At 52.2% G+C, this 14,380-nt stretch overlaps 2 protein-coding genes across 4 annotated transcripts in view; one reads left to right on the top strand and one right to left on the bottom strand.

Moving 5' to 3' along the window:
- The window catches only part of QPRT (quinolinate phosphoribosyltransferase), a 72,050-nt gene that overhangs the window by 28,366 nt on the left and 29,304 nt on the right, over positions 1 to 14,380 (bottom strand). The window lies entirely within an intron of this gene.
- LOC146757969 (myosin regulatory light chain 11) overlaps positions 1 to 14,380 on the top strand; it is a 33,008-nt gene that overhangs the window by 5,727 nt on the left and 12,901 nt on the right. Inside the window, exons 2-3 of one of the 2 annotated variants that reach the window (XM_085518227.1) lie at positions 2,007 to 2,096; positions 7,800 to 7,875. In XM_085518227.1, coding sequence (XP_085374353.1) covers positions 2,007 to 2,096; positions 7,800 to 7,875 — 166 coding nt within the window. The remainder of the gene's footprint in view (positions 1 to 2,006; positions 2,097 to 7,799; positions 7,876 to 14,380) is intronic. The other variant, XM_085518229.1, reaches the window with a different exon arrangement.

Raw genomic sequence — 14,380 nt, 5'->3', positions numbered from 1 at the left:
CCATAGACCCCATAGACCCTATAGACCCCATTGACCCCATAGACCCCATAGACCCCATAGATCCTATAGACCCCATTGCCCCCATAGACCCCATAGACCCCATTGACCCCATAAACCCCATAGACCCCATAGACCCCATTGACCCCATAGACCCCATAAACCCCATAGACCCCACAGACCCCATAGACCCCATAGACCCCATTGCCCCCATAGACCCCATAGACCCCATAGACCCCATTGCCCCCATAGACCCCATAGACCCCATAGACCCCACAGACCCCATAGACCCCATAGACCCCATAGACCCCATTGACCCCATAGACCCCATATACCCCACAGACCCCATAGACCCCATTGCCCCCATAGACCCCATAGACCCCATTGACCCCATTGACCCCATAGACCCCATTGCCCCCATAGACCCCATAGACCCCACAGACCCCATAGACCCCATAGACCCCATAGACCCCTTAGACCCCATAGACCCCATAGACCCTATAGACCCCATTGCCCCCATAGACCCCATATACCCCACAGACCCCATAGACCCCATTGACCCCATAGACCCCATTGACCCCATAGACCCCATATACCCCACAGACCCCACAGACCCCATAGACCCCACAGACCCCATAGACCCCATAGACCCCACAGACCCCATTGACCCCACAGACCCCATAGACCCCATTGACCCCATAGACCCCATTGACCCCATTGCCCCCATAAACCCCATAGACCCCATAGACCCCATTGACCCCATAGACCCCATAGACCCCATATACCCCATAGACCCCATTGCCCCCATAGCCCCCATATACCCCACAGACCCCATAGACCCCATTGACCCCACAGACCCCATAGACCCCATAGACCCCATAAACCCCATAGACCCCATAGACCCCACAGACCCCACAGACCCCACAGACCCCATAGACCCCATTGCCCCCATTGCCCCCATAGACCCCATAGACCCCATAGACCCCATAGACCCCATTGACCCCATAGACCCCATAGACCCCATAGACCCCATTGACCCCATTGACCCCATTACCCCCATTGACCCCATAGACCCCATAGACCCCATAGACCCCATAGACCCCATAAACCCCATAGACCCTATAAACCCTATTGACCCTATAGACCCTATAACTTCCCCTATAGGCCCCAAAGACCCCATAGACCCCCATAGACTCCCATAGACCACCCCATATACCCCATAGACCCCATATACCCCACAGACCCCACAGACCCCACAGACCCCATAGACCCCATAAACCCTATAGACCCCATAAACCCCATAGACCCCATAGACCCCATAGACCCCACAGACCCCACAGACCCCACAGACCCCATAGACCCCATTGACCCCATAGACCCCATAGACCCCAGAGACCCCATTGACCCCATTGACCCCATAGACCTAATTGACCCAATAGACCCCACAGACCCCATTGCCCCCATAGACCCCATAGACCCCATAGACCCCATTGCCCCCATAGACCCTATAGACCCCATTGACCCCATAGACCCCATAGACCCCATTGCCCCCATAGACCCCATTGACCCCATAGACCCCATAGGCCCCACAGACCCCATAGACCCCATTGCCCCCATAGACCCCATATACCCCACAGACCCTATAGACCGCATTGACCCCATAGACCCCATAGACCCTATAGACCCCATTGACCCCATAGACCCCATTGCCCCCATAGACCCCATTAACCCCATTGACCCCATAGACCCCATAGACCCCATAGACCCCATTGACCCCACAGACCCCACAGACCCCATTGCCCCCATTGCCCCCATTGCCCCCATAGACCCCATAGACCCCATTGACCCCATTGACCCCATTGACCCCATTACCCCCATTGACACCATAGACCCCATAGACCCCATTGACCCCATATACCCCACAGACCCCATATACCCCACAGACCCCATAGACCCCATTGACCCCATAGACCCCATTGACCCCATAGACCCCATAACTTCCCCTATAGGCCCCAAAGAAAGCCAAGCGTCGTGCAGCCGAGGGCTCCTCCAACGTCTTCTCCATGTTCGACCAGACCCAGATCCAGGAGTTCAAAGAGGTTCGTTAATTAATTAATTAAGGGCTGGGAATTAATTAATGAGGCTCTATGGGGTCTCTATGGGGTTATATGGGGTTATATGGGGTTATATGGGGCTTTATGGGGTTTCTATGGGGCTCTATGGGGAGCAATGGGTCTCTATGCGGTCTATAGGCTTCTATGGGTCTCTATGGGTCTCTATGGGTCTCTATGGGTATCTATGGGTCTCTATGGGTCTCTATGGGGTTCTATGGGGTCTCTATGGGGTTATATGGGGCTTTGTGGGGTTTCTATAGGTTTCTATGGGGCTCTATGGGGAGCAATGGGTCTCTATGGATCTCTATGGGTCTCTATGGGTCTCTATGGGTCTCTATGGGTCTATATGGGTCTATATGGGGTCTCTATGGGGTTTCTATGGGTCTCTATGGGGTTTATATGGGGCTCTATGGGGTTCTATGGGGTTCTATGGGGTCTCTATTGGTCTCTATGGGGTTCTATGGGGTCTCTATGGGGTTATATGGGGCTTTGTGGGGTTTCTATAGGTTTCTATGGGGCTCTATGGGGAGCAATGGGTCTCTATGTGGTCTATAGGCTTCTATGGGTCTCTATGGGTCTCTATGGGTCTCTATGGGGCTCTATGGGGTTCTATGGGTCTCTATGGGGTCTCTATGGGTCTCTATGGGGTTCTATGGGGTCTCTATGGGGTTTCTATGGGACTCTATGGGTTTTTATGGGGTCTCTATGGGTGTCTATGGGGCTCTATGGGGATCTATGAGGCCTATAGGTCTCTATGGGGTCTATGGGTCTCTATGGGTCTCTATGGGTCTCTATGGGGTTCTATGGGTCTCTATGGGTCTCTATGGGGTTCTATGGGGTCTCTATGGGGTTATATGGGGATTTATGGGGTTTCTATAGGTTTCTATGGAACTCTATGGGGAGCAATGGGTCTCTATGGATCTCTATGGGTCTCTATGGGTCTCTATGGGGTTCTATAGGGCTCTATAGGTCTCTATGGGTCTCTATGGGGCTCTATGGGTCTCTATGGGTCTCTATGGGTCTATATGGGGTCTCTATGGGGTTTCTATGGGTCTCTATGGGGTTTATATGGGGCTCTATGTGTTTCTATGGGGCTCTATGGGGATCTATGAGGCCTATAGGTTTCTATGGGGTCTATGGGTCTCTATGGGGTCTATGAGTCTCTATGGGTCTCTATGGGGTCTCTATGGGTCTCTATGGGGTTCTATGGGATCTCTATGGGTCTCTATGGGGTTCTATGGGATCTCTATGGGTCTCTATGGGGTTCTATGGGATCTCTATGGGTCTCTATGGGGTTCTATGGGATCTCTATGGGTCTCTATGGGGTCTCCATGTTCAACCAGACCCAGATCCAGGAGTTCAAAGAGGTTCGTTAATTAATTAATTAAGGGGTGTTAATTAATTAACGAGGCTCTATGGGGTCTCTATGTGGTTATATGGGGTTATATGGGGTTATATGGGGCTTTATGGGGTTTCTATGGGGCTCTATGGGGAGCAATGGGTCTCTATGCGGTCTATAGGCTTCTATGGGTCTCTATGGGTCTCTATGGGTCTCTATGGGGTCCCTATGGGTCTCTATGGGGTCCCTATGGGTCTCTATGGGTCTCTATGGGGTCCCTATGGGTCTCTATGGGTCTCTATGGGGTTCTATGAGTCTCTATGGGGTTCTATGGGTCTCTATAGGCTTCTATGGGTCTCTATGGGTCTCTATGGGTCTCTATGGGTCTCTATGGGTCTCTATGGGGTCCCTATGGGTCTCTATGGGGTTCTATGGGGTCTCTATGGGGTTATATGGGGATTTATGGGGTTTCTATAGGTTTCTATGGGGCTCTATGGGGAGCAATGGGTCTCTATGGATCTCTATGGGTCTCTATGGGTCTCTATGGGGTTCTATAGGGCTCTATGGGTCTCTATGGGTCTCTATGGGTCTCTATGGGGCTATATGGGTTTCTATGGGGCTATATGGGGTCTCTATGGGTCTCTATGGGTCTCTATGGGTCTCTATGGGTCTCTATGGGGTTCTATGGGTCTCTATGGGGTTCTATGGGGCTCTATGGGGTTCTATAGGGCTTTATGGGGTTTCTATGGGGCTATATGGGGTCTATGGGGCTATATGGGGTCTATGGGGCTATATGGGGTCTCTATGGGTCTCTATGGGGTTCTATGGAGAGCAATGGGTCTCTATGGGTCTCTATGGGTCCCTATGGGTCTCTATGGGTCTCTATGGGGTTCTATGGGGCTCTATGGGGTTCTATGGGGCTCTATGGGGTTCTATAGGGCTCTATGGGGTTCTATGGAGCTCTATGGAGTTTATATGGGGTTTATATGAGTCTGTATGGGGTTCTTTGGGCTCTGTGGGGCTCTATGGGGTTCTATGGGGCTCTGTGTCACTTATGGGATCATATTACCCCTTATAGGATCATGGTGCCCCTTATGGGGTCGTGATAACCCCTAATGGGATCATATTACCCCTTATAGGATCATATTACCCCTTATAGGATCATGGTATCCCTTATAGGGCCATGTTCCCCCTTATGGGGTCTTGGTGCCCCTTATAGGATCATATTACCCCTTATAGGATCATGGTACCCCTTATAGGATCGAGATACCCCTTATAGGATTATGATACCCCTTATAGGGTCATGTACCCCCTTATAGGATCATATTACCCCTTATAGGGTCTTGTTCCCCCTTATGGGGTCATGTTCCCCCTTATAGGATCATGATACCCCTTATAGGATTGAGATACCCCTTATAGGATCATATTACCCCTTATAGGATCATATTACCCCCTATAGGATCATATTACCCCTTATAGGATCATGGTTCCCCTTATAGGATCATATTACCCCTTATAGGATCACGGTTCCCCTTATAGGGTCGTGTACCCCCTTATAGGGCCATGTTCCCCCTTATGGGGTCCTGGTGCCCCTTATAGGGTCATATTACCCCTTATAGGATCATGGTTCCCCTTATAGGGTCATATTACCCCTTATAGGATCGTGGTTCCCCTTATAGGGTCACGTTGGCCCTTATGGGGTCCTGGTGCCCCTTATAGGATCATATTACCCCTTATAGGGTCATATTACCCCTTATAGGGTCATATTACCCCTTATAGGATCGTGGTTCCCCTTATAGGGTCACGTTGGCCCTTATGGGGTCCTGGTGCCCCTTATAGGGTCATATTACCCCTTATAGGGTCATATTACCCCTTATAGGATCACGGTTCCCCTTATAGGGTCACGTTGGCCCTTATAGGGTCATATTACCCCTTATAGGATCATATTACCCCTTATAGGGCCATGTTATCCCTTATAGGGTCACGTTGGCCCTTATGGGGTCCTGGTGCCCCTTATAGGATCATGATACCCCTTATAGGATCATATTACCCCTTATAGGATCGTGGTTCCCCTTATAGGGTCTTGTTCCCCCTTATGGGGTCCTGGTGCCCCTTATAGGATCATATTACCCCTTATAGGGTCATATTACCCCTTATAGGGTCATATTACCCCTTATAGGATCATGGTTCCCCTTATAGGATCATATTACCCCTTATAGGATCATATTACCCCTTATAGGATCATATTACCCCTTATAGGGTCTTGTTCCCCCTTATAGGATCATGGTACCCCTTATAGGGTCTTGTTCCCCCTTATGGGGTCCTGGTGCCCCTTATAGGATCATATTACCCCTTATAGGATCATGGTACCCCTTATAGGATCGAGATACCCCTTATAGGATTATGATACCCCTTATAGGGTCATGTACCCCCTTATAGGATCATGGTATCCCTTATAGGGCCATGTTATCCCTTATGGGGTCCTGGTGCCCCTTATAGGATCATGGTTCCCCTTATAGGGTCGTGTACCCCCTTATAGGGTCATGTTCCCCCTTATAGGGTCATGTTCCCCCTTATAGGATCATATTACCCCTTATAGGATCATATTACCCCTTATAGGGTCATATTACCCCTTATAGGATCATATTACCCCTTATAGGATCGTGGTTCCCCTTATAGGATCATATTACCCCTTATAGGATCATGGTATCCCTTATAGGGTCATGTTGGCCCTTATGGGGTCGTGGTGCCCCTTATAGGATCATATTACCCCTTATAGGATCATGGTCCCCCTTATAGGGTCATATTACCCCTTATAGGATCATGGTTCCCCTTATAGGGTCATATTACCCCTTATAGGATCATATTACCCCTTATAGGGTCATGTTCCCCCTTATAGGATCATGGTTCCCCTTATAGGGTCATGTTCCCCCTTATGGGGTCCTGGTGCCCCTTATAGGGTCATATAACCCCTTATAGGATCGTGGTTCCCCTTATAGGGCCATGTTATCCCTTATAGGGTCACGTTGGCCCTTATGGGGTCGTGGTTCCATTCCAAGGTCTCTATTTATAGGTTCCCAGCTGTCCCCACTTATGGGGTCGGGTGACACCTTTAGGGCGCAGCTGTCACTTATGGGGGGAGGGGGGGATATGGGGGATGGGGGGGGGAATAGAGCCCTAGAGACCCCATAGAGACCCCATAGAGACCCCATAGACCCCATAGAGACCCCATAGAGATCCTATAGACCCCATAGAGACCCCATAGAGCCCTATAGACCCCATAGAGATCCTATAGACCCCATAGAGACCCCATAGAGACCCCATAGAGACCCCATAGAGCCCTATAGACCCCATAGAGATCCTATAGACCCCATAGAGACCCCATAGAGACCCCATAGACCCCATAGAGACCCCATAGAGACCCCATAGACCCCATAGAGACCCCATAGAGCCCAATAGAGACCCTATAGAGACCCCATAGAGACCCCATAGAGACCCATAGAGACCCCATAGACCCCATAGACACCATAGAGTCCAATAGACCCCATAGAGCCCTATAGATCCCATAGAGACCCCATAGAGACCCCATAGAGACCCCATAGAGACCCCATAGAGCCCTATAGACCCCATAGAGATCCTATAGACCCCATAGAGATCCTATAGACCCCATAGAGACCCCATAGAGACCCCATAGACCCCATAGAGACCCCATAGAGACCCCATAGAGACCCCATAGAGACCCCATAGACCCCATAGAGATCCTATAGACCCCATAGAGACCCCATAGAGACCCCATAGACCCCATAGAGACCCCATAGAGACCCCATAGACCCCATAGAGACCCCATAGAGCCCAATAGAGACCCTATAGAGACCCCATAGAGACCCTATAGACCCCATAGAGCCCTATAGACCCCATAGAGATCCTATAGACCCCATAGAGACCCCATAGAGACCCCATAGAGCCCATAGAGACCCCATAGAGACCCCATAGACCCCATAGAGACCCCATAGAGCCCCATAGACCCCATAGACCCCATAGACCCCATAACCCCATAGACCCCATAACCCCATAACCCCATAGACCCCATAGACCCCATAACCCCATAGACCCCATAACCCCATTGACCCCATAGACCCCATAGACCCCATAACCCCATTGACCCCATAGATACCATAGACCCCATAGACCCCATAACCCCATAGACCCCATTGCCCCCATAGACCCCTTTGACCCCATTGACCCTATTGACCCCATAGACCCCTTTAACCCCATTGACCCTATTGACCCCATAGACCCCATAGACCCCATAGACCCTATTGACCCTATTAATCCTATTGACCCTATAGGCTTTCACAGTGATCGATCAGAACCGGGATGGCATCATTGATAAGGACGACCTGCGGGAAACCTTCGCTGCTATGGGTACGGGGTTATGGGGTCTATGGGGTTATGGGGTCTATGGGGTCTATGGGGTCTATGGGGTCTATGGGGTCTATGGGGTCTATGGGGTCTATGGGGTCTATGGGGTTATGGGGTTATGGGGTCTATGGGGTCTATGGGGTCTATGGGGTCTATGGGGTTATGGGGTCTATGGGGTTATGGGGGCTATGGGGTTATGGGGTCTATGGGGTCTATGGGGTCTATGGGGTTATGGGGTCTATGGGGTCTATGGGGTCTATGGGGTCTATGGGGTCTATGGGGTCTATGGGGTTATGGGGTCTATGGGGTCTATGGGGTCTATGGGGTTATGGGGTCTATGGGGTCTATGGGGTCTATGGGGTCTATGGGGTTATGGGGTCTATGGGGTCTATGGGGCCAAGGGGGTCTATGGGGTCTATGGGGTCTATGGGGTCTATGGGATCTATTGGGGTCTATGGGGTCTATGGGGTCTATGGGGTTATGGGGTCTATGGGGTCTATGGGGTTATGGGGTCTATGGGGTCTATGGGGTCTATGGGGTTATGGGGTCTATGGGGTCTATGGGGTTATGGGGTCTATGGGGTCTATGGGGTCTATGGGGTTATGGGGTCTATGGGGTCTATGGGGTTATGGGGTCTATGGGGTCTATGGGGTCTATGGGGTTATGGGGTCTATGGGGTCTATGGGGTCTATGGGGTTATGGGGTTATGGGGTTATGGGGTCTATGGGGTTATGGGGTCAATGAGGTCTAGTTATGGGGTCTATGGGTGTCTATGGGGTCTATGGGGTCTATGGGGTCTATGGGGGGATCTATGGGGTCTATGGGGTCTATGGGGGGATCTATGGGGTCTATGGGGTCTATGGGGTCTATGGGTGTCTATGGGGTCTATGGGGTCTATGGGGTCAATGGGGATCTATGGGGCAGAGGGGGGATCTATGGGGTCTATGGGATCTATAGGGCCTATGGGGTCTATGGGGTCTATGGGGTCTGTGGGGTCTATGGGGTTATGGGGTCTATGGGGTCTATGGGGTCTATGGGGTCAATGGGGTCTATGGGGTTATGGGGTCTATAAGGTCTATGGGGTCTATGGGGTTAATGGGGTCTATGGGTCTATGGGGTCAATGGGGTTATGGGGTCTGTGGGGTCAATGGGGTCTATGGGGTTATGGGGTTATGGGGTCTATGGGGTCTATGGGGTCTATGGGGTCTATGGGGTCTATGGGGTTATGGGGTTATGGGGTCTATGGGGTCTATGGGGTCTATGGGGTTAATGGGGTCTATGGGGTCTATGGGATCTATAGGGCCTATGGGGTCAATGGGGTCTATGGGGCCAATGGGGTCTGTGGGGTCTATGGGGTCTATGGGGTCTATGGGGTCTATGGGGTCTATGGGGTCTATGGGGTCTATGGGGTCAATGGGGTTATGGGGTCTATGGGGTCAATGGGGTCAATGGGGTTATGGGGTCTATGGGGGCTATGGGGTGTCTATGGGGTCTATGGGGTCTATGGGGTCTATGGGGTCTATGGGGTCTATGGGGTTATGGGGTTATGGGGTCTATGGGGGCAATGGGGTTATGGGGTCTATGGGGTCTATGGGGTTATGGGGTCAATGGGGTCTATGGGGGCTATGGGGTCTATGGGGTAATGGGGTATATGGGGTCTATGGGGTTATGGGGTTATGGGGTCTGTGGGGTCTATGGGATCTATGGGGTCAATGGGGTTATGGGGTCTATGGGGTCAATGGGGTCTATGGGGTCTATGGGGTCTATGGGGTCTATGGGGTTATGGGGTCTATGGGGTCTATGGGGTTATGGGGTCTATGGGGTTATGGGGTCTATGGGGTTATGGGGTCTATGGGGTCTATGGGGTCTATGGGGTTATGGGGTCTATGGGGTTATGGGGTCTATGGGGTCTATGGGGTCTATGGGGTTATGGGGTCTATGGGGTCTATGGGGTCTATGGGGTCTATGGGGTCTATGGGGTTATGGGGTCTATGGGGTCTATGGGGTCTATGGGGTTATGGGGTCTATGGGGTCTATGGGGTCTATGGGGTTATGGGGTCTATGGGGTCTATGGGGTCTATGGGGTTATGGGGTTATGGGGTCTATGGGGTCTATGGGGTTATGGGGTCTATGGGGTCTATGGGGTCTATGGGGTCTATGGGTCTATGGGGTCTATGGGGTCTATGGGGTCTATGGGGTCTATGGGGTCTATGGGGTTATGGGGTTATGGGGTATATGGGGTTATGGGGTCTATGGGGTCTATGGGGTCTATGGGTCTATGGGGTCTATGGGGTCTATGGGTCTATGGGGTCTATGGGGTCTATGGGGTCTATGGGGTCTATGGGGTTATGGGGTCTATGTGGTCTATGGGGTCTATGGGGTCTATGGGGTTATGGGGTCTATGGGGTCTATGGGGTCTATGGGGTCTATGGGGTTATGGGGTCTATGGGGTCTATGGGGTTATGGGGTCTATGGGGTTATGGGGTCTATGGGGTCTATGGGGTCTATGGGGTTATGGGGTCTATGGGGTTATGGGGTCTATGGGGTCTATGGGGTTATGGGGTCTATGGGGTCTATGGGGTCTATGGGGTCTATGGGGTCTATGGGGTTATGGGGTCTATGGGGTCTATGGGGTCTATGGGGTCTATGGGGTCTATGGGGTTATGGTGTCTATGGGGTCTATGGGGTCTATGGGGTTATGGGGTTATGGGGTCTATGGGGTCTATGGGGTCTATGGGGTCTATGGGGTCTATGGGGTTATGGGGTCTATGGGGTCTATGGGGTCTATGGGGTCTATGGGGTTATGGGGTCTATGGGGTCTATAGGGTCTATGGGGTCTATGGGGTTATGGGGTCTATGGGGTCTATGGGGTCTATGGGGTCTATGGGGTTATGGGGTCTATGGGGTTATGGGGTCTATGGGGTCTATGGGTCTATGGGGTCTATGGGTCTATGGGGTCTATGGGGTCTATGGGGTCTATGGGTGTCTATGGGGTCTATGGGGTCTATGGGGTCAATGGGGATCTATGGGGCAGAGGGGGGATCTATGGGGTCTATGGGATCTATAGGGCCTATGGGGTCTATGGGGTCTATGGGGTCTGTGGGGTCTATGGGGTTATGGGGTCTATGGGGTCTATGGGGTCTATGGGGTCTATGGGGTCAATGGGGTCTATGGGGTTATGGGGTCTATAAGGTCTATGGGGTCTATGGGGTTAATGGGGTCTATGGGTCTATGGGGTCTATGGGGTTATGGGGTTATGGGGTCAATGGGGTCTATGGGGTCTATGGGGGGGTCTATGGGGTCTATGGGGATCTATGGGGTCTATGGGGTCTATGGGGTCTATGGGGTTATGGGGTTATGGGGTCTATAGGGTCTATGGGGTTATGGGGTTATGGGGTCTATGGGGTCTATGGGGCCTATGGGGTCTATGGGGTCTATGGGGTCTATGGGGTTATGGGGTCTATGGGGTTATGGGGTCTGTGGGGTTATGGGGTCTATGGGGTCTATGGGGTCAATGGGGTTATGGGGTCTATGGGGTCTATGGGGTCAATGGGGTTATGGGGTCAATGGGGTTATGGGGTCTATGGGGTTATGGGGTCTATGGGGTCTATGGGGGTCTATGGGGTCTATAGGGTCTATGGGGTCAATGGGGGTCTATGGGGTCAATGGGGTCTATGGGGTCTATGGGGTTATGGGGTCTATGGGGTCTATGGGGTTATGGGGTCTATGGGGTCTATGGGGTCTATGGGGTTATGGGGTCTATGGGGTCTATGGGGTCTATGGGGTTATGGGGTTATGGGGTTATGGGGTCTATGGGGTTATGGGGTCAATGAGGTCTAGTTATGGGGTCTATGGGTGTCTATGGGGTCTATGGGGTCTATGGGGTCTATGGGGGGATCTATGGGGTCTATGGGGTCTATGGGGGGATCTATGGGGTCTATGGGGTCTATGGGGTCTATGGGTGTCTATGGGGTCTATGGGGTCTATGGGGTCAATGGGGATCTATGGGGCAGAGGGGGGATCTATGGGGTCTATGGGATCTATAGGGCCTATGGGGTCTATGGGGTCTATGGGGTCTGTGGGGTCTATGGGGTTATGGGGTCTATGGGGTCTATGGGGTCTATGGGGTCTATGGGGTCAATGGGGTCTATGGGGTTATGGGGTCTATAAGGTCTATGGGGTCTATGGGGTTAATGGGGTCTATGGGTCTATGGGGTCAATGGGGTTATGGGGTCTGTGGGGTCAATGGGGTCTATGGGGTTATGGGGTTATGGGGTCTATGGGGTCTATGGGGTCTATGGGGTCTATGGGGTCTATGGGGTTATGGGGTTATGGGGTCTATGGGGTCTATGGGGTCTATGGGGTTAATGGGGTCTATGGGGTCTATGGGATCTATAGGGCCTATGGGGTCAATGGGGTCTATGGGGCCAATGGGGTCTGTGGGGTCTATGGGGTCTATGGGGTCTATGGGGTCTATGGGGTCTATGGGGTCTATGGGGTCAATGGGGTTATGGGGTCTATGGGGTCAATGGGGTCAATGGGGTTATGGGGTCTATGGGGGCTATGGGGTGTCTATGGGGTCTATGGGGTCTATGGGGTCTATGGGGTCTATGGGGTCTATGGGGTTATGGGGTTATGGGGTCTATGGGGGCAATGGGGTTATGGGGTCTATGGGGTCTATGGGGTTATGGGGTCAATGGGGTCTATGGGGGCTATGGGGTCTATGGGGTAATGGGGTATATGGGGTCTATGGGGTTATGGGGTTATGGGGTCTGTGGGGTCTATGGGATCTATGGGGTCAATGGGGTTATGGGGTCTATGGGGTCAATGGGGTCTATGGGGTCTATGGGGTCTATGGGGTCTATGGGGTTATGGGGTCTATGGGGTCTATGGGGTTATGGGGTCTATGGGGTTATGGGGTCTATGGGGTTATGGGGTCTATGGGGTCTATGGGGTCTATGGGGTTATGGGGTCTATGGGGTTATGGGGTCTATGGGGTCTATGGGGTCTATGGGGTTATGGGGTCTATGGGGTCTATGGGGTCTATGGGGTCTATGGGGTCTATGGGGTTATGGGGTCTATGGGGTCTATGGGGTCTATGGGGTTATGGGGTCTATGGGGTCTATGGGGTCTATGGGGTTATGGGGTCTATGGGGTCTATGGGGTCTATGGGGTTATGGGGTTATGGGGTCTATGGGGTCTATGGGGTCTATGGGGTTATGGGGTCTATGGGGTCTATGGGGTCTATGGGGTCTATGGGTCTATGGGGTCTATGGGGTCTATGGGGTCTATGGGGTCTATGGGGTCTATGGGGTTATGGGGTTATGGGGTATATGGGGTTATGGGGTCTATGGGGTCTATGGGGTCTATGGGTCTATGGGGTCTATGGGGTCTATGGGTCTATGGGGTCTATGGGGTCTATGGGGTCTATGGGGTCTATGGGGTTATGGGGTCTATGTGGTCTATGGGGTCTATGGGGTCTATGGGGTTATGGGGTCTATGGGGTCTATGGGGTCTATGGGGTCTATGGGGTTATGGGGTCTATGGGGTCTATGGGGTTATGGGGTCTATGGGGTTATGGGGTCTATGGGGTCTATGGGGTCTATGGGGTTATGGGGTCTATGGGGTTATGGGGTCTATGGGGTCTATGGGGTTATGGGGTCTATGGGGTCTATGGGGTCTATGGGGTCTATGGGGTCTATGGGGTTATGGGGTCTATGGGGTCTATGGGGTCTATGGGGTCTATGGGGTCTATGGGGTTATGGGGTCTATGGGGTCTATGGGGTCTATGGGGTTATGGGGTTATGGGGTCTATGGGGTCTATGGGGTCTATGGGGTCTATGGGGTCTATGGGGTTATGGGGTCTATGGGGTCTATGGGGTCTATGGGGTCTATGGGGTCTATGGGGTTATGGGGTCTATGGGGTCTATAGGGTCTATGGGGTCTATGGGGTTATGGGGTCTATGGGGTCTATGGGGTCTATGGGGTCTATGGGGTTATGGGGTCTATGGGGTTATGGGGTCTATGGGGTCTATGGGTCTATGGGGTCTATGGGTCTATGGGGTCTATGGGGTCTATGGGGTCTATGGGTGTCTATGGGGTCTATGGGGTCTATGGGGTCAATGGGGATCTATGGGGCAGAGGGGGGATCTATGGGGTCTATGGGATCTATAGGGCCTATGGGGTCTATGGGGTCTATGGGGTCTGTGGGGTCTATGGGGTTATGGGGTCTATGGGGTCTATGGGGTCTATGGGGTCTATGGGGTCAATGGGGTCTATGGGGTTATGGGGTCTATAAGGTCTATGGGGTCTATGGGGTTAATGGGGTCTATGGGTCTATGGGGTCTATGGGGTTATGGGGTTATGGGGTCAATGGGGTCTATGGGGTCTATGGGGGGGTCTATGGGGTCTATGGGGATCTATGGGGTCTATGGGGTCTATGGGGTCTATGGGGTTATGGGGTTATGGGGTCTATAGGGTCTATGGGGTTATGGGGTTATGGGGTCTA

This window comes from Coturnix japonica, chromosome 17 (genome assembly GCF_054131305.1).
Source record: "Coturnix japonica strain WE chromosome 17, WE-NBRP24, whole genome shotgun sequence".
Taxonomy (NCBI): domain Eukaryota; kingdom Metazoa; phylum Chordata; class Aves; order Galliformes; family Phasianidae; genus Coturnix; species Coturnix japonica.
This window is presented reverse-complemented; position numbering and strand designations above follow the sequence as displayed.